The following is a 21,164-nucleotide window of genomic DNA, read 5'->3' as shown; positions in this document are numbered from 1 at the left end:
ACTAAACGAGTGTTCGGGTATTTTAGAAAAAATGAAGAGTTTGAGTAACAGAAAACTATGATTGGTGGTATAACTAGATTCTAAAAAGTTCTATACATAACTGATAGACAAGCGTATTTTTTTTCTGGTTAATACTTGTTTCATTGTTTTAATAACAACAGGTCCTCTATTCTGTTGAACAAAGCAGCAATGGATACTTCTCCATTGATTACCCAATCTCAGGCAAAAGCTTTAGAAATAAAGCAACCTTTTCAATCCAAGGTGAGTGCTCATTTGCGTAAGAGTACATCAATTTTGCATAACTGAAGTAATATGCTTATTTTTCCATTTTCTGATCGGAGAAAAGGGGAGCTATTTTTCTCAACAATGATAAAAGCATGAACCAGACAATACTAGTGCGTGCCATTGGAAATAACAGACTAGATTCCTCGATTTTGTACTAGGAAAAACAGGGAATCCTCATTTGTTCAAAGATGAGCCTGCAAAAGAAACAAGTCAGGAAAAAAAGTGGGTTGGGGAGGATAGAGGGTAATGTTTCATACAACTTTTAATACTGCTTAAGCCTTAAATTTTGATTACCATGAAGCGTTTCTTGTAGCTCTCAACAAGTTCCTTTGGATCACACCTGGTTTGTGTGTAACCCTCGTTTTTGTTCATCTCCTGTCAAGGACAGATTTCCCATTGATATACAAAAGGCCAAAAAGCCCAAACTGCTACAATTTGTACAGAATCATGAAGCCATTTTGACATTGAACATGTTTTCTAGATAATCAATTACCCTTTGACAGAGAATGGACTAAAAAAAAATAGAACTTTTGAACCATGGTTTAGTCCATGATATCAAAGTTCAAAATATCATGTTTCCCACCCTTAACTGGAATGCCAAAAAAAAAGTTTCAGGTATATCTTCTTGCAATTTATAGAAATTGCAATGCCATAACAAGAATAAAGCAAATGTCTAGCGGTACCTCAATCCAAGTTGCCAATTTAGTTCTGCCAAGAGTAATATCATACTTCTTCACATCCAACAAAAAAGGATGAAATCTTTCAATGAACGGTGCATAAGTTATATCCACCTGAAGATGACACAGATATATTTATATATACACATACATACATGCATACATATTACATTGGAAAGGAAGCCAATGTTTAACTATCTACTTTCTGAAACTTGATGAAAACTAGGAGCATATCAATTACTGAAGAGCAATGATACAGTGTTTGTCACATACCAGACTAAACTGCCCAAGGAAGAAAGGTCCATCCTCAAACTTGGTAAGAGCTGTTTCGATGTTGTCAAATGCAATGCCTGGTGCAGTTTACATACTAAGATTACGGCGACACAAGTTCATTTGCAGAATCCAAAATCAAGTGAAACCAAGTGTTGAAACTCACCTGCTTCAGTGCTCTCTCCTTTGAATGAAGAAGTCACTGTTTTATAGAATGAGTCAATGTAGGATAATAACTCATCTGCAAACTGCTTCTTTGCAGGGTCCTGTTATTTAGTGTATGAGCATGAAATAAGAACCATGGAGCTGAAAAACAAACTAATCAAGAGCTTTTGAGATTATACATCAGGGAAAAGTGAAGGCCCTTCGAAGTGGCTGTCTATATACTTGATCAAGTCTAGACTCTCTCCTTTCACTTCATTATTGTGTTCCAATGCTGGCACCTGCATTGATTTCACATTAGTGCAGAAAAGAGGACTACAATACTCTGTTATTTTACATTTTCCAGACCTTTTAGCATATATGTTGCTCTAACTCTTCTAAGTACTTTCCGAATATATGAAAAGACTTGGAAAAAAATTGAACATGTCCATATCTGACACATACTTGTATCCAACACTCACACGTCACACCCAAGTCCGAGAAACATTGTTTAGCATCTAATGTTTGACTTTCTTTATACCATCATCCTTGTCTGGTAGATGCTCTTGGTAGCCATTACCATCACTAGAGAAACTTAAATTAGTAATTGGCAGTTTCATTTCTACAATATTTAGGAAAAAGTTAATTGGCAAGTGGTCTAGGAACAAATATGCAACCATCTTATGTTATTGTATATGGTGTCCAGGCTGTATCATAGACATGTGGTCTGACCTTGTTAGGTGGGTAGACGTTCTCCTTGTACCAAGTAGGCCTGTTCTTTAGATCGATTGGAACTAGTTTTATCTTGTCCTGCAATCCCTGGTTTCAGAAATAGCAAAGAAGAATGATACTGTTCAGTCCTACAGGTAAAATAACAAAATGAACCCAAAATTGGCTTTGGTTAACCCAGACACAAAGTGAGCTAAGTTTTTCATGTATTTGGAAGTTCATATCCTATACCCTTAGACATGTATATATGTATCAAACTAATCAGTCCAACTGGAGCCAAAGGTTTCACCGGTTTAACGACCACCTGTTCAGGTTTTTCAGCATTAACAATAACATAACACATTTCTCCTCCCTCTCTACTTATCAATGTAACCAAACAAACGGTAAAAGTAGTAGTGTAATCTAGTCGCACTGAGCTTTAATATTGTCAAGCTCGAGCTAGATTTGAGATATAATTTAGCTATTCAAATTAGAGCTTGATTAAGCTAGTTTATCAATTTTCATACTCTAGCTCGAACTCCAGCTTGACTTGATAATTTAAGCTTAGGATTAATAATATATATTAAGAGTAATAACGTAATTTAATAATATAAAAATATATAAAAATGAAAAGTTTGAGAAGGCTCGTGAGTCATTAGAGCCAATAAAACTAAGCTCGAATTCGACTTGATCAATATTTTGAGCTGCTTGAGCTCGACTTAATAATTACCAAATCAAATTTAAGTTTTTTTATTCAAACTCAAGTAGCTTGAACTTAGATAAGGAAAAGAAAAGTACCTTACAGTTTCGAGTAATCCAAACACGCTGAGCGTAGGGGCATGTGTAAGATATATACAACCTTAAACATTGTAACGATGGAAAACCAACCAAAGTTAAGAACCAGATTCTTAATTACAAATCTAGAAAACTCACATGGAATTAACAATCATGTGGATATTGAAAACTTCGAAACTGATTAAAGAAGGAAAAAGCAAACCCAGACGACAGATTACTAAAATAGTTCACCTTGTTGTTCCATCAAAGATTGGAGGTGGGTCTGAAGTAGAATCAAGAGCTGGTGGAAGATCCTCTTGCACATATCTGTACGTTGATATATATTGGTTTGAAATAAAATAATACAAAACCAAGAATCAAGACGACAAAAAACCCAGAAATCAAAAGCTTTTCCTGCTGACTAACATCATCAAGTAAAGAAGAGGAAGAAAGAATGGATTACACACCCAGATGACATTGCTGAAGAAATGGTGGTAGGTTTGTTTGAAGCAGGCCGTGGAGGGCGAAATGGGAAGTGGGTTTTAGTTTTGCAGTGAAAAGAGAAAGTTGGTTGGACAGACGTTGTGGCATGGTGGAAACAAGATAAGGCTTTGGTTCTGGGTAGTAGTGTTGTTGTTATTTGATTGGAGGAGAAGGGTATTGTACGATTTGGTGAATACTGAAAGGTAGGGGAAGGGCCAAAGCCTATACCACTAATATAGCAAACTGCCATGTCTGGCTGGTTTTGGGCAAGTGTTAGGATATGGGTTACTTGTTCTCTGCCAACATAATATAGCTGTTTTTGGTCTATCCCGACACCACTTTTCAGTTAAACCGATTTGATGATTGGTTGAACCAGTTTATTATATTAAAAAAAATTCAAGAAAAAGCCAAAATAAGTAAAAAGAACAGAAAATTTTAAGTTCTGATATATTTTTAGGACAACATTTAAAATTATTCGTAATCTTTTCTCAACTCCGCTGAATGAATCAAACTCAAATATTGATAATAAAGTGTCCAATTATGATGTTAGTGGTGTTTTGGTGGTTCAACATGGATTGGATCTTCATCTTTTGGTTGTGTTGGGGCTAGTGGAAGCAATAACAATGGGAATATTAATGAAGATTATTAAATTTAAAATGTGTTCTATTGTATTTGTTTCATATGAGTTTGCAACTATGGATGATTGAGTTTGTATTATGCGTTTAAATTCTGGAGTTTAGATTGAATTTGCGTTATGTGGTTTTATATCTTCGGCCTTTGGATTATGAATTTGAATGTTTTTATTCTTTGAATCATTGGTTGGAATGCTTTTCTTTTTTCTTTTAAAAAATAACAGCTCAAAACAATTATATTAAAATGTCAATTCCTTGTGTAGACATTTCTGTCTTCACGTAGAATCCCTTCAACTAAGTTTGTTGGATCCATTAACAATAATGGTCTTGACGTATCATTATTCGCATATTTAGCCATTTGATCTGCGGTCTAGAGGAGAAAAGATTGTATGAAATTATGATTCCACATCATCTCAATCCCTTTTCAATAGGAAAACGAAAAATCAAATTTTCAACTTTTTCCTCCTGATTTCTAACTTTTTCCTCTTGAAAATTTCAAATCCAACTGAAAAGGTTAAAAATCAAGAAAAAAAAATCTAATTTGTCTTCCTCTTATTGGAAAGGGATATAAATGAGGTGAAATCACATTTTTATACAATCCTTTCTCTCGATGGAGTAAACATAGCTCTATCAACCCACTAGAAGCAGTTCCACCGGCTAGCAAAATTTCTATTAGAAGGCCATTGTGACACTCAAAGTTCTGCTAGAAGGGCGTTTGAATTATTGGTTGGAAGGCTGAAAAACTTGTGGGGTTTGTTAGATGATTAGTAACTTAAGTTTGCTTTTGTGCATGAAATGAAATTTACTTATCCAAATATATGTATGGCGTTAACTTCATCTTAATTCTCACATTATCAATTTTGGATTTGGAGGGTGCGAAGGACCAAAATCATATGCTTATACATCTACAAGTACCTGAAACTAGAAACAGAAGAAATATGATAATGTGAGGAGGATTAAAATAAAGCTTTAAAGATATTGAGGACTACCATGCTTGCTAAGTTTTGACAACTACCACAAAGCCTCCATCGTTACAGACTTCACACCTATGTCTCCCCAACGTAAAACCCGATCTCCATTTAGGGACTCACTCAATTCTAACAGAAGCTAAACGACAGTATATCTGCGCAGAATAGAAGAATGATTTGCAACACCAAGCTGAAGCGTCAATGCTTTTTTTCTATTGTTTAATTATTAAAAACAATGTCAGAATTAGTAGGATTTCCTATTTTAAGACGTGTAAAGTATTTACCAAACAAAATCGAGATCATTTCTGACTAAGAGTTCATTGATGTCTACTTCCTCTTTGTTCAAATTTCAGTATTTTTAACCTTCTGCATACGTTTGAAATTATAACCAAATGCAAAAATAAAAAAGATGAATCCATATAGTCTTTAACACCACCTTAAATATCCATCAATATATAAAACAAAAATTCAAAGTTGTTGCGAAAACACACAATGTCCCTAAAACTTGCCAATTCGAACCACCGCCTGCCTTAATTTGATTCACTGCGTCTGGTAGACGCATGATTATCATCATCATCATCATCGTAAACAGGGCTCCTGTCATCCCTAGGGGGTGGACTAAGGCTGCGGCTGTGGCCATTTTCCTTCCTAGAGCTCCTATAAGCCCCATCCTCAGCCCCAGCATCAGCATCGGGGCTTCTGCTCCTTCCCCTAGGACTTGCACTATAATCCGAACCATTCGCATGCCTGCAGTCCTTTGGGGAAGGACCGCCCCCCTCTTGGGGCCTTCTTTCATCGGGTGCTGGACTATGCTTCCTCCCTTGAGATGGTGATGGAGAACCCTTGTGGCGCTTAGGGCTCCTTGATATTCTATCCTCGCGCTCGTAACTTCGGTCTCTCTTCACAGGTGATCTTGATCTACTGCAGAAAGGCCAATATTCAGCATAAAGAACAATCATTTCCTGACAGATTTAATTTTTCTTGATTCTTGAATTGCATAGGCACACTTTAACGAAAAAATTGGAAGAATATTTACTCCAGGTCAACACTAAAACAAAAAGTCCAACGTAATCTGCATTTCAGAAGCAGTTGCCAATGAAAGCTAAATCCAAACCTGTCGCTGCGTCCCCTGCTGTAACTGCGGCTTCTGCTTCTACCACGGTAGGGGCTAGGTGAGCGAGAGTAACTGCGTGGTCTGCGGCTGCATCAAAAGAGTTGTCTTCAAAGTAAATAAATGGAAGATTTGAATGTTTAACAGATAAAACCGAGCAGAATAAGAAAAAACTGATGGAAGGATAGGGGGATGACCTTAGTTTCTTTGGACTGTTTTGACAATTTCTTTCTATATGGCCTCGTTCTCCACAGCGGTAACACTTATTCTTCCAATCCCCGGCTTTGCAATCACGAGCCCAATGACCATCAATTCCACAGTTGAAGCAGCGTCCTGACCCAGGAGTGGGGCCTCTTCCAGGGTAATCTCGAGATCCACCTGAACCACGGGGCACCTAAATTGCAAATCAAATCAGAACCAACATTCAAACAATATCAGCTAGTGAACTCACAGAAGAATCCTAGGACAATAATGATAAAAGAGTTACGGAAAACAAGATAAAATGATGCAGACCAGTTTAGCCTTCAAAGTAGGAAAACCAGTCCAACTTCAATGAAAGTTCATCTAAAATATGATTTTCCCCATCACCACTTTTATCAAATTGTGAAAACCGAGTGGCAAATAATGATATTGACTCAGGTAGTTACGTAAAAGATCAAATTACCAAAGGCTTACATATATCAATTACCACCTTCTATACATTTTTGAGATATTAACAATTAAAAAGAAAAAGAAGCTAGCCAAATCTACGGTATGTGGAAAAGTCATCAGAAAACTTACTCCTTTGGCAAATTCAACAATCATCCGGCTTCCATCCATGTCTCGACCATTCAATGCATATCTTGCATCATCGGCATCTCTAGGATCACTGAATTCCTACAATCAAGGAGGCCAACAATATACAAAACATAAAGAAGGAAAAAAGTTCCAAGCAAAATGATCATATTTACTAAACTAGTGAAGAATATTATAGATAAGAAATGTTCTTTGGGATTAAATAAAAAGAGTAAAGAAATACGTACAACAAATGCATAGTCACGCTTCATATCCACATCACGTACTCTGCATAAACGGGTGCCAGAAACAGTAAGGCCATCATGACACAATTATTGAAGGGTTGATAGTTCGCCCCTCACAGATGAACCAAAAACCACTTTTGAGATCGTTGCCATTTCGCTAAAAATACGCAATAACACTATAGAAAGACACGCCAAATCCACCAAGGTCACCCTCTCACCATAGACCTCCAGATTAGGCAAAAGCCAACAGACCTTCAACAAGATCATTCAAGTTAACCACACAGACACGCGGAGGGTCACAACATTCTCACTCATATAAGAAAGACCAGATGTCAAGCACTAAAACAAGGACTCTAATTTCTCCCACCCTGAACCTATCTGAATGGCCATATTACATAAAAAATGAATATAACACCCAAATGGAACAAATAAAAAAATGCAACCAGTAAACCAATCAGAGCCAATTGCAATAACTAAAAATTTCACAAGTTACTCAACAATGACAAAAGACTTGATTACCTCCCATATCTGCTAAACATGTCCTCTAGATCACGTGATCTTGTCCTTGAAGACAAATGACCAACATACAAACGAGTGCCACCGCGTCGGTCATCATACCTAGGCATATTTCTTTACCTGTAATAATTATTTCCATTAGAACCAAAATAATACAATCAAACATATTTACATAATAAAATTACTCTAGTTCTTAGAACAAATAGCAGAAGAACGATTTCTTGTCTTCAATATAAGAACCAACAGTATACAATAAGCTCGAGAAATCTTAAAAGGTTACCGTTGTAGAACATAAAATTCGTAATTACTTTTAAAATAACATCATTGGAATGCAATACTAAGTAAGATTTTTTCAATTCTTCAAAAATATCATTTGCTTTGAATCCAATTACAAGTAAAAATCAAGATATAAAAGCAACAACGAACAGTGCCTAAATGAACTCGTTGTTTCTATGCATCATCTCTTATTACAAGTATCATAAGATAACACAATCTTTTTTTTATGGAAACCCATACTTAAACATGAAATTTAAACACCTTGAGTATTATTTAATTTTCAGAATTCAATTTGTAACAATGTAAAAAGACAAAAAAAAAATACAGATCCTAAACCCTAAACAGTGAATAATATGCATGAAATATAATTAACATAAAAACAAGCGAATTCAGATTTAAAAGCTCAATAATCTTTCAGATCTACAGATAAAAAAATCAAGAAATTGAACAAATAAGAGCATTAGAATTCAATTTTTTTTAAAAATAAGAAATTGAAAGTAGAAAATAGGCTTACGATGAAACTAGAGAGGAGGGGCGAAGAAGATGAAAAACCCTAGAGTTGTCGAAGAGAGAATATAGAGAGATAGTATTTAAACCCGTCGTTTTCATTATATTTATAGGGGCTGAGGATAAGGATCAGTCAAAAAAAATCAGAGATTCTGTAATTACCAAAAGAACCCTTATTCACATTCGTGGAATCACAATATTGGGCTTGCAAAAGTGGTAATGTTTCAAACACCGGTGCTGCTGGTCTTGCTGGATCCCGGCCCGACCCGACCAGTTGTAATTTCCAGGCCCCGCCCAATTTATTTGAATTTTTGAAAAGAAAAATTTCTAAAACATGATGAATTTGGGATTATTTTCTAAAATGTGTTTATTTTTAAGATTATCTCGATATTTATGGGTGTTGAGATTTTTATTTTTACGAGAATTTTGAGGAATCTAAAGTCTAACAATGTGAAGGTTTTTTAGAGCTCATATGTTTGGTTAATCATTATAACGTACAATTCTCGTTAAATTTAGCGTAATTAGAGCTTTAATTTTTAGGATCATAATTGAAGTAATTACACCTAAATCCAATTACCTATAGTTTTCTAAACACTCATAATTTAATTTTAAAAAATTAACTTTTTACCCAAGTTTAAGTTATAAAAATTATATTATAAATATAAATACCACGAGTGTTTGAGACTATTGTAGCCAAACATTTTTAAAGTTATATTATAAATCCTAAAAAAATTATATTGTAAAAATAATTTATGGCCCTATTTGACAATTGGTTGATAGTTGATTGCTGATTGCAGTGTCTGATTCTATTAACTGATTCTATTAATGGTTTATTTAAGAGTGTTTTGTAAAACTTAGCTGATATCTATTTGTTTATTGTTAAGTATTTATTTGTTTATAATATTTTAGTCTTGGGTAAGTTTATTGAAATAAAACACTATTTCCAAGAAATTAAAACATCCATTATAGAAATTAATTAGTGAACATTCTTGAAATTTTAAATAAAAAAATTTATTAAGTTCCTTATTTACAAATATTAACCTTGTGGAAATTGATAAATATTAATATTGTATCAATATAATTGTAAACTATATTATTAGTAATAATTATGTCATGTTTTTAGTATGTAAATTAGTGATAATTATGTCACGCTCTGAATAAATTTGTCAAGTAGCATATTTTAATTAATATAAAGTTACATAAGAAATCATTTTACACAAGTAAATTGAAAATAAATTAAGAGTGCATAAATATTGAAGAACTGTTAGAGTTATGTAACCTAAATTCTAAGATATTGCTTACAAGTCAAGTTAAACAAAATATATTTTCTTTCTAGAAGATTTAGTATTTATTAGTATAATATATTTAGCATTTATTAGCATAGTTTATTTGACCTACTAATTTAGCCTATAAATAGGTTCTTTTGCAACATTTAGAGAATTTTGTGTTTACGTTTTGAGGGTTCTTTGTTTTCGGGTTTTTCGGGGTTTAGTTTTTTATCTCCATCTTTTGTACTCTTCATTCTTTTGTCATTATAGTAAAATTATCTTTCCCGTAGTTTTTTATCCTCTTTGGAGTGATTTTTCCATGTTAAATTTATGTGTTCAATTTCTCAATTTCTTCTACTATTTTAGTTGTTCGTTGCTTAATCGAGTTGATTCTTAACAAGTGGTATCAGAGCTAGTTCAATTTTCATAGATCAGCCCGTTTAGAGATGGCAGCAAATTTTGAAATTGAAAAGTTCTATGGTAATCTGTAACAAGTTCGGATGATGTCAATTTTAGTTCAAACCAGCTTGAAAAAGGTTGTTACCGGGAAAAAGCCTGTGAATCTAAATCAAACAGAATGGGAGCTTAATGAAAAGGTATTGTTTGCAATCCAGTTGTGCCTCGCGAATACGGTATTGTAGGAGGTATTGATGGAGAAGACCTCATCTGTCTTGTAGAAAAGGTTAGAAACTCTTTATGCGACTAAGTCTCTAACTAATCGCTTAGTGTTGAAACAACGTCTATTTACGTTTCGCATGAACGAATGTGAGCTTCTTAGAGATCACATCAGTCAATTCATTACTCTTTTAAATGATTTAAAGAACATTGAGGTTTATATTGACGATGAAGATCAGGCTATGCTATTATTGTGCTCCTTGCCCCTTCATACAAGTCCTTCAGGGAGACCCTAATTTATGGCAGAGACAAACTCTTATTCGAATATGTGAAGGGTCATTTGTCGAGTAGAGACAAACTCGATAATGAGTCTGGTTTGGATAGCAAGGCAGATAGGCAAGCTTCCGTTTTGGTAGCATCAAAGAAACGAGACAAAAGATGTCGCTATTGTGAAAAGTTAGGTCACGTCAAAGTAGATTATTATAAACTGCGAAATAAAAGAGCTGCTGAGAGTAACGAGGAAGATATAGTTGGTGCTAATTTGGCTGATGAAAGCAGTGATGATTTCTTGTTAGTCTCAACGAGCATAACTCTAAGCTCACGTCCGAATTGATCCTAAATTCGGGATATTCTTTCCACATGTGTCCCAATAGAGAATGGTTCTCCACATACAGTTCGTTTGAATGTGGAGTTGTGCGCATGAGCAACGATTCATCTAGTAAGGTAATTGGTATTGGTACTATTAAAATTAGGATACACGATGGGACGGTTAGAACACTCTCAGATGTTAGGTATGTACCTAATTTACAAAAGAATCACATCTCCTTGAGCATTTTAGACTTGAAATGATACAGAATCAACATCGAGTTGAACGACATTAAAGTATCTCGTGCAACTCTCGTTTTGTTAAAATGTAAAAGAATTGGCAATCTTTATATTCTGGAAGGTTTTACAGTGACTGGTGAAATCGGATGTCCCTCGTTCGTTACGGAGTCAAAGTCAACTCGTTTGGAGCGGAGACAACTTGGTCATAGGAGGGAAAAATGTATGACCGTTTTGTTGAATAAAGGTTCTCTTTGGGTACAGGTTTTGAAAAGTTAGGGCACTGTGTTCGTGAAAATTAAACCTGGGTTAGTTTTGATTTGGCAGTGTACAAGTCGAATGCTGGAAGTCTTCCAGCTTCTAAGCACAGATTCAACTCAGTTAATTCCCTACATAGTTCAAGATAGGCCCGTGGCGGGCTTTGACAAAGATAGCGTTGTAAAAATTCGTGTCAAGGTAAAGATTGTTAGAGTCGTGTGACCCAAGTTCTAAGAGATTGCTTGCAAGTAAAATTAAACAATATATATTTTCTTTTTAGAAGATTTAGTATTTGTTAGTATAATATATTTAACATTTATTAGCATAGCTTATTTGACCTACTAATTTAGCCTATAAATAGGTTCTTTTGCAACCTTAGAAAATACACCCACTAGAGATTAGAACTTATAACAATTTAGAGAATTTTGTGTTTACGTTTTGAGGGTTATTTGTTTTCAGGTTTTTCGGGATTTAGTTTTTTATCTCCATCTTTTGTACTCTTCGTTCTTTTGCCATTATAGTAAAATTATATTTGCTCGTGGTTTTTTATACTCTTTGGAAGGGTTTTTCCATGTTAAATTTGTGTGTTCAATTTCTCAATTTCTTCTGCTATATTTTTACTTGTTCATTGCTTAATCGGGTTGATTTCTAACAAGGACGAATGGGCTCGACTGAAAATTTCTTGTGACAATATAGATTTCTGTAAATTCACGTAGAGGTTTTTTTTTAGATTTACTTTGGACTTTGGAGTTGAAAGTGAAAATGAGAGAAGTGAGGCCATCTTGACACTCTTATTAGGTTTGAGAGCATGTGGCAAATATAGTAATTTTTTAGCAAGTATAGAGATATGTTACCACATATCTCATTTCCAATCAATTGTTGAAAAAAATTGTCTATCCCAACATTTTGTGTTTTGAAGGTTTTAGCTCAACAAGCTATTACAAACCTCCATTCATCAAACATTACAGGTTGAGTGTTCGACTACCCAATCTTCCATTTGTGCCCAAATTAGATAAGAAGAAGAAGAAGAAGAAGAAGAAACCCAAAACTCTATTTACTAAACATCTCCTATGTGTATTTTATAAAGTTAATAACAAAAAATTATATTATTTAAATACTAAAATATTTCTAAAGTTATGGTCAAATAATATATTATAAGATAATTTATGTATTATAATATACTTATGGTCCAAAGATATAAATATAACTTATTTAATTTTCATGCTATATATTATAAAAAATAATGTACTTATTTATAACAAATATATATTATAATTTTTGCCATACTTTATTTATAAATTTTAATGTTATGGCCAAAAAATATTATTAGAAATATTAGAAAAGTTATTACACACTTTATAATATAAATGTAATATTTTATATTATTATTTACCTAATTTAGGTATTATAAAAAAGTTATAATTTAATATGAATATTTCTCCAAATTAAGTTTATATAATCAAAACTTTTAATTGTTTACACCGTAAACCCAGATTATTATATGGTAGATGCTAATTATACAAATACAAAAGGTTCTCTTACACTATATTTAGTGTTACAATATTATTTGAGAGAATGGAGTCAAGCACACGCACTAGAAATGGTTCGCGAGCTCTTTAATTTGAGACATTCAAAACTTCGAAATATGTTTGAGAGGACATTTGTTATATATATAAAAAAATCATATTAACATTACCTTAGTATAGCATAAAAAATAAGATTGGTTTATATTAGCATGTTGCATATTTCATAACTTCATTCGTGGATGGAATTGGAATGATCCGTTTTTTGAAGAGTACATTGAAGAATGAGATATTAATAATCTCAATAATATAAAACCATATTTAGACGATGAAGACCTCAATTAAGGACCAACAAATGATGATAATGAGAATATGTTAAGTATTAAAGAGGGAATAGCTTGAGCAACACATATGGAATGCTAAAGCAATTACATAAAATTGCATATGATGTTTATTTTTTTTACTTTTATTGGTAATCGTTTTATCGACTGCTGTCTTAAAATAACATATTACACATGATGATTAATTTTTTGTTACTTATTTAGAAAAAAAAATTATTGCATTGCTAATTTTTTATAGCAATTAATATTTTTAAAAATATAAATAATATAACTATGTAATTACAATTTGTTTTACCAAACATGATATAGGGAATAACAATATAATTACGCTTTATGAGTCAAGCACTTCTAGGAAATTGAAATTCTTTATAATTATAAGAGAGTGTAACTACTACATTCTTAATTACATTTTCATCAAATTACTTTGTGAGTAAGAGAATAATTGAACCTATGGCTTAAGCATAAAAAAACTAACATTTAACTTTCTAACAAAAAATAACTACGTTCGAATTTTTTAGGGAAAATGCATTTTGTAGGATGCGTTTTGACTAACATGACGTTGCAAGACGCGTTTTCATATTATCTCTCGAAAAACGACTTATTCTCATAAATATTAGAAAAAAGACGCTTAAATCATAAATATTAGAAAGAAAACGACATGTACCCATAAATTAATAACCAAACTATAAAAATAGTCACTTTTGTTTGCCTGAAATTATATTTTAGTTATTTATGTTTGAAATATTACGTTTTAGTCACTTACATTATCTTTTTGCTACGAAGTGATCACTCAACCATTAAGCTCCCCCCTTAACGATAGTCCTACGTGGCAGTCCAAATGAGTTTTAAGTGCCAACTTGGATGTCCTACGTGACCGTCTAAATTAAATTTATTTAATTAAAAATATATTTTCATCCCAAAATTGACATTTAAAATCTATTTAGACTGTCACTCGGGTGTAATAGGGTTTAATGATAGAGTGATCACTTCGTAATAAAATGATAATATAAGTGACTAAAACGTAATATTTCAAATATAAGTGATTAAAATATAATACGAAACAAAAATAGTTTACTCTAATTTAACCCGGGAATCTATTGAAATTGGCAAATGAAAGCACGTGTTATAATGAACCTGACAAAATGCGTCTTTGCCTTGCATATTCACATGTAACTCGTGAGTCGTGACAAAAGAGTTTGTTTCTTGTTTTGCCTCGTTAAACTTTAACTCTCTCCCCCCTTTCCTAAACCAGGTCCAGTAGCAGTAACTTGCAAAGAAACCATACATGGCGGCGGCTTCACTCTCAGCCACTGTTCCATTTCAGAACCCATTTTCAACAAACCGCAGCCGCATTGGTAGTAACAATATTGGGTCTAAACCCAATTTCAAAGCTAAGGAATTAGCTCTTGAACTCTCAAGCTCAAAGGCCTTGCATGTACCCTCTGCCACAACTGACAAAGCCAATGCGTTGCCTCTCATAGACACTGTATCTCCTCCCACTGCTTCCAAGTAATTATTCACAGTTTCAGTGTCTTTACTAACTATTTCTCCTTTAGAATCATTTCTTGTAAATTGACTTGTAAAATTGTAACTTCAGGGACAGGGTTAAACGCCACACAATTTCAGTGTTCGTTGGGGATGAGAGTGGGATCATTAACAGAATAGCAGGGGTGTTTGCGAGGAGAGGTTACAATATTGAGTCCCTTGCTGTTGGTCTCAACAAGGACAAGGCTCTTTTTACCATTGTTGTATCTGGGACTGAAAGGATTTTGCGACAAGTCGTTGAACAATTAAACAAGCTTGTTAATGTCATCAAGGTAATATAATATTTTCAACTTTTTCAACTCTTTTTTGTCCTTTTTTCCAATTATAGTTTAGCTTTAAGATATGGTTTGATCTTTCTAAATTGCCAATTACATCATGATATGCTTTTATAAATTCAGCTTCTTGACCTGTTTTTATAACAACAGACTTTGATAACATAATATTCATTCAACCAAAGTACCCAATTTCCATATTCTGCTGACAAACAAAACAATGCAGGAAGTGGAGGATATTGGGACTAAGTTTTGCAGTGCCTAGTAAAATTTTTAAAAAATTTCAAAAATGATAGTAGTTTAATGAGAATTTTAAAAAATTGGGGTCTAATTAAAATTTTTAAAATTCTGTGAGATTAGTGATAATTTTTAAAAATTTAAGAGAGCTTAGTTAAAATTTTCTAAAAGTTTCAAGGGATAAATCAAGATTTCCCATCTTTGGAGGGCTAAGGCTCCTAAGCCACCATTATGGTCCGCCTTTGAATGCAGGCCTTTCTATTAGCATCTTTGCGATGATAGACCAGTTGAAATGAAGTATTTTTATTCATTTGATAAAGTGCTTAAATACAAAGCATGAGGAACTAAATCGCAAAAAGAATAAATATATGGTTGTGGCATGCCACATCAGCATATTATCCTTGTGGCATGCCACACATAAGCTTTGTTAGTCACGTTAGTGTTGTTAACGGTCAAACCAGTCAATTGACGGTTTTCATTAATGGAAGGACCTACTTGATTGTTGTTTTTGGTCAATGAGGGTTCAATAATGTACACTTTTCTTAAGCCAAAAGATTATAGAATGCTGAAATGACACATTTATTTTTAGTAATAAATTTGCTTGCCTAAACTTGAGTTAGCCGTCATACAACTCAACCTGATAGTAATGCAGATTATCTTACCAATGTTTTCTCAGTTTTTTCCTTTGCTTGGCCAGGGTTAAAGCACCAAACATAGAATTTATATCACTTGGAATTTTTTGAAGTAAATGCTTATAGGTATTATTATTTATATTTTCTATTGGAACTGACGGATATCTATTATTTTTCTATTTGTGCATTAACTACCTTGTCTATTAGGTCGACGATATCTCGATGGAACCACATGTAGAACGTGAATTAATGCTTATAAAACTCAACACTAATCCAACCACTCGTGCTGAGGTATTGTGTTGTTTGGAAGCAAGTATTGACCTGTTTGGAGTAGCTAATTTTTTGTTATTATGTAAGCATCTAAAATTATTTGCTCAACTAATTTTTGTGGCAAGTTGATGGAAATTGTTCTCTTAAAGGGTTATTGGAAACTTTGATTTCATTTCTATTTCTTTCCCTACATCTCAGCATTCAATCTCTAATTTGTACTATACTTTTTAGATCATGTGGCTAGTAGACATTTTCAGAGCAAGGATTGTGGATACTTCAGAACACTTTTTAACTGTTGAGGTGGATTCTTGATCTTCTAATATTTCATGATTAGTTTTATTTGTATATGTATGATTTTGGCAATTAGACATATTTACTTTTAAATATCTTGGTATGGGACTAGTGAAAATATCAAAAGCTATGAAAAACAAAATTGTGAAGAAAAGAAAAGAAAAACACTGTAAATTATCACAACTTTATAATCTTAGGTGGATATTTATTTCTCGAGGTGAGGTGATTATTTCATTTTACAATAATTTGCAATCTTTGTAGAGTCAAATGATAATCAACATTACTAAGTTGGATATTATTGTCCATTGGCATTGTAAGTGTCATGGTTGCTCTTGACATCAGCATTGTGAATGAATCGATTTTATTACAAGCTTCTTAATATGCTGATTTTCTTAGAAAGCAAAATTGGTCTTTATGTTTTGAAATTTTTTATTCATTTATTATTTGAATGCATATGCATATTTTAGGTTACTGGAGACCCAGGAAAGATGGCAGCCGTTCAAAGAAACTTGAGCAAGTTTGGGATAAAAGAACTTGCGAGGACTGGGAAGGTATGAAATTCCCATGAACTTGTATAAATAGTTTTCTTGACGAAAAAATAGTATGTGCATGAGATTCACTAGATTTTCGTTAGTACAAAATAGTATGTACATAAGTAAAAAATTAAGAAGAGATTATGAGAAGAGAAAAACATGTATGCATTCACGTCGTATCCTAGTAGATCTCCAATTTTAACATAGCCAGTAGAGATGAAAATTTTTTGAATCTTATCATGGACAAAATGATAGTCAATTTCAATATGCTTAGTTTTTTCGTGAAACACTGGATTATAGAATATATGAAGAGCAGCTTGGATTCACACCACAGTTTTGCCAGCAATGTAGTTTTTAAACTGACTTCGCTTAATAGTTGATGCAATATGCCCCCAAAGTGGATCTTCTGTCAATCACCGATCCTGCTCAATCTGCATTTAAGAAACACTCAACGTTAGTGCGTTCATATTTTTTATGTAATAGATGTTGTCCTAGAGTTCCCTTTAAAAAACAAAGAATTTGTTCCAGAGCCGCTTAATATCTAATTGTTGGAGAAGACATGAATTGACTCACAGCATGAACAGAGTATGCAATATCAGGACAAGTTACTGTAAGATAGTTCAGTTTCCTAATCAGCCTCCTATACTTCTTGAGATCTTCAAATAAGTCACTATCTTCTTTCATAAACTACGAATCGGGACTCATTGGTGTGCTACACTACTTGGAAAGGTCAGCGGGTATGATTAAAGGATCGTGTCAATAATGTTTCCTATGCTTTGCATGTGTTATCAATGTAATTTGTGAACATGCCTCGGATGAAGTTATGTTTATAAAATATGACTTTGTACTATATCTTTATTTATTGGGATTAATGCTTGATGGTTTGGTTTTCGGTTTTCTATATCATAATAATGTATTTCACCTCTTCTTTCACGTATGTTTATTTGCCTCTGTTGTGCATGTGCTTAGATGTTTGCCAAAGAGAGAGCAAAAGTATTTCGTTTGATTTTCTTCTCTCACATTGTTAACTGGTGTTATTCCACAACTATGAGGTTTTGGGTTTCCTATGGTCTTATATTCATGCGGGCGACTCCTAGTATTTTACCATTGGTTTTAGATTGGATGCTTAACATGGTAACAAAACCCAAAGGTAGTCCATCTTCTTGCCTAGCCACATGTGAGATGGACCACCCATTTTCATTTTATCGACAACTATTGAGTCTTCCGTTTTCTGTGGTTTTATATTAAAGTTGAATCTTTCCTCTTTTGCCAGTTGATTTTAGGTTGGATAGTGTCATTCTTTTGTGAACTTACTGTGACTTAATGTGAAAGTTTCATTGAACTATACGGACGTAAAAGGATGGACCTTTGAGGCCTCCTATTGAGATATCAGATCATTATGTTTACTAAGGTTGAACATGACATAGATTGCTCTTAGGCGTGAGAAGATGGGGGAAACTGCTCCTTTTTGGGGATTTTCTGCTGCCTCTTATTCTGATCTTGAAGGTAGATCAACCAATGGTGTGGTTATAAGGGATGCAAAACGACTAGTTAATGGTGATATCAATACATACTCAAAGGTATCCACTTTTTACTTCTATTTGGAAGGCTCTACATGCTATTCTCTTTACACGCCTCTTTATTTAACGATTATTAAACAATTTTCCATTTAAAATTATGCATACCATGTCATTGGGAAATTGAAGGGACACTTACAAGAGGTGTTTTTTTTTTTCTGATTTATGCATCCCAAGTCCCATATGAGGATAAATCAAAAGCTTGCAAATAGATTTGGATAGCTTGGTCTATGTGTTTTGCTGAATCTGCATTATGATTGTTCTACACTCTTCATTTAATATTTTTGTGTACTTTCACCATGCATCAAGTCTTAGGAAATTAGATAATCTCAAGTTTTCTATTTGTCACATGAAGGGTGATGTATATCCTGTGGAACCTTTTGACGGCTTCCCTGTAAATCAAGTTCTCGATGCTCATTGGGGGGTTCTCTATGACGAAGATGTAAGATAACTTTTTCGTTTTCTCCGATGGCTCTTTACATTATACTAATAATCTATTTCTCATGTGTGTTCCTTATGTGCTTAGTTCAATGTTTCAGTCACGTGGGCTTCGGTCACATACTTTAGCTATGGTTGTGAATGACTCTCCTGGTGTTCTAAATGTGGTTACTGGGGTTATTTCCCGAAGAGGCTATAATATTCAGGTCAGCTTGGTTTTGTTTCATGCTGCTTTTTCTATGCCTTCTATTTAGCTCATCTAAGGCTTATTGACTATCACAGAGTCTAGCTGTGGGACCTGCTGAGAAAGATGGACTTTCTCGCATTACAACCGTTATTCCTGGAACGGATGAGACACTTGCAAAATTGTTTCAGCAGCTTCGAAAGTTAGTAGATCTTTACGAGGTGAGAGGCATAGGATACGAACTTTAAATTTCTAGAAAATTCAGCCTTGAGCTAAAGAAAAAAAATGACTTATTTCAATAATGTGGTTCAGGTGCAGGATATGACTCACTCACCATTTGCAGAGCGAGAGCTAATGTTGATAAAAGTTGCTGTGAGCCCTGCTGCTCGAAGGGACATCCTTGACATTGCTAACATATTCCGAGCTAAAGCTGTTGATGTGTCTGATCACACTATTACTCTCGAGGTCAAATCTTGTTATATACCTTAAAGTCACCTTCACACATTCGACATATTGCTTCCTTTTTCAGAATCTATATTTCGATGATCATTATTATTGTCCTGCTCTCCACAGCTGACCGGTGATTTAAACAAGATGGTTGCTCTTCAGAAATTATTAGAGCCCTATGGAATTTGTGAGGTTTGTGGCTCAAGTTTCTTTTACCAAGTTTTATAACTAGTTCGTAAAAACGCCCATACGGTTGGTCAACCTCTATTTATTTTGTTTAATGTGTTGAAGGTGGCTCGGACCGGAAGAGTGGCACTGGTGCGGGAGTCGGGTGTGGATTCGACGTATCTCCGTGGATATCCTCTTCCTTTCTAGTTTCCTTTTCTTATTTAGCTCTACTGATCCTAGCAAACGCAAGTCTAGTGTATCTCTCTGTCTGTGTTTACCCTTGGGATTTTGATGCAAATTGATGGTTGTTGGTCACCTTTTGCTCCTTAGTTCTCAACAAAACTTACCATCCCTACAATCCAAAATAAGAAATACAGAACCGGGAAGTATAATCCACTGTTTTCATAATTTAACTGATCTATATATAAATTCTTTATCAAGAAAATCAAAGGGAATTTTACAATATGAATAATGTAATTTTACCATTTTAATAGTCTATTTTTTTATAATTTTTAAAAGATTAAATTAAATATTTATAATTTTTAAGGGTTAAAGTGTAATTTTATTTTTATTAATTTAAAATTTTAACAATTTTAAAGAGATCAATTGAAAAAAAAGTTTATTTTAGGGATCCCTGAAGAAAATATTCTTTTAACCACATATAATCTTAATATGATTTTTTGAATATAATATTAAAACATATGAGGATATAAATTATATGTATATCAATCTGTATTTTTAATTTAGTAGTTAAATATATATATTTTTAAAACATATGAGAATTTAAAAATATATATATTTTAGTTTTTTTAAAAATAAATTTATTGCTAATGTGACATTCAAAAATTAAAAGATGTGAAAATTAAATGGAGGGTTAAAATAATTTTTTTTTTGTAAAATTAGGAGGCCAATTAAATTTTATGCTTGTAAAAAATGATAAAAGTGATATACTTGGGAGCAATGCTTTTTAAATCGGACCGATGGTCGAACAAATTAGGACACTAGTTCGCTAGTCCGATTAAAAAGATATTAACTTAGAAAATAATTATTTTTTTAAAAAAAAATTCTAGTTCAATTGTCGATTCAACCGATTTTTTAATTGATTCATACCAATTCTCAATCTAATCAGTTTAAAGCTATTTTCAAGACAGATCTCCCAAAACAATGCATGAGATTTAGCTAATATATACGTATTGATTTCATGTTAAAACATGAAAGTCTATTTTCAACATTTTTTTCCTGACTAATAATTCTTAATATAGATTTGGATGGAGGTGCAATACATTTAGCTTATTTTTTGTCTCACATTACAATATTACTACAATATTTAATTTCACTAGTGTTTTTATATTAATCACAACTAAACGTACTATCTA

The 21,164-nt window shown here is 33.3% G+C and overlaps 3 protein-coding genes across 8 annotated transcripts; 1 reads left to right on the top strand and 2 right to left on the bottom strand.

Annotated features, from left to right (window-relative positions):
• Window positions 1–45: 45 nt before the first annotated feature.
• On the bottom strand, window positions 46–3,687 carry LOC107920527 (glutathione S-transferase L3). The gene is made up of 10 exons (XM_016850274.2): window positions 3,323–3,687; window positions 3,108–3,182; window positions 2,880–2,940; window positions 2,106–2,192; window positions 1,577–1,675; window positions 1,399–1,498; window positions 1,236–1,312; window positions 969–1,076; window positions 580–660; window positions 46–479 (listed from the first exon to the last, which is right to left on the bottom strand). The coding sequence occupies exons 1-10, from the start codon at window positions 3,586–3,588 to the stop codon at window positions 468–470; spliced, it is 966 nt and encodes a 321-aa protein (XP_016705763.1). The 5' UTR covers window positions 3,589–3,687; the 3' UTR covers window positions 46–467.
• Window positions 3,688–5,358: 1,671 nt separating this feature from the next.
• On the bottom strand, window positions 5,359–8,510 carry LOC107920420 (serine/arginine-rich splicing factor RS2Z32). Of its 6 annotated transcripts, none has more exons than XM_041109912.1 (7): window positions 8,375–8,510; window positions 7,588–7,704; window positions 7,072–7,111; window positions 6,830–6,925; window positions 6,247–6,443; window positions 5,975–6,139; window positions 5,359–5,859 (listed from the first exon to the last, which is right to left on the bottom strand). In XM_041109912.1, the coding sequence occupies exons 2-7, from the start codon at window positions 7,692–7,694 to the stop codon at window positions 5,469–5,471; spliced, it is 996 nt and encodes a 331-aa protein (XP_040965846.1). In that variant the 5' UTR covers window positions 7,695–7,704; window positions 8,375–8,510; the 3' UTR covers window positions 5,359–5,468. The 6 variants fall into 6 exon arrangements, with proteins under 6 accessions (XP_040965846.1, XP_040965847.1, XP_016705621.1 ...); XM_041109913.1 differs by having other exon boundaries at window positions 5,975–6,133; XM_016850132.2 differs by having other exon boundaries at window positions 5,359–5,856; window positions 6,053–6,133.
• Window positions 8,511–14,324: 5,814 nt separating this feature from the next.
• LOC107918576 (acetolactate synthase small subunit 1, chloroplastic) lies at window positions 14,325–20,103 on the top strand. The gene is made up of 12 exons (XM_016848164.2): window positions 14,325–14,703; window positions 14,792–15,011; window positions 16,088–16,171; window positions 16,382–16,450; window positions 16,909–16,992; window positions 18,402–18,554; window positions 18,907–18,993; window positions 19,091–19,195; window positions 19,272–19,394; window positions 19,486–19,638; window positions 19,747–19,812; window positions 19,912–20,103. Exons 1-12 carry the CDS (start codon window positions 14,480–14,482, stop codon window positions 19,993–19,995), a joined length of 1,452 nt encoding a protein of 483 aa, XP_016703653.1. The 5' UTR covers window positions 14,325–14,479; the 3' UTR covers window positions 19,996–20,103.
• Window positions 20,104–21,164: the final 1,061 nt, after the last annotated feature.

The sequence above is a fragment of the Gossypium hirsutum genome, chromosome D13 (assembly GCF_007990345.1).
Source record: "Gossypium hirsutum isolate 1008001.06 chromosome D13, Gossypium_hirsutum_v2.1, whole genome shotgun sequence".
In the NCBI taxonomy this organism is placed as follows: Eukaryota; Viridiplantae; Streptophyta; class Magnoliopsida; order Malvales; family Malvaceae; genus Gossypium; species Gossypium hirsutum.
Note: the sequence above shows the minus strand (reverse complement) of the source record. Positions and strands in the feature narration are given on the sequence as shown.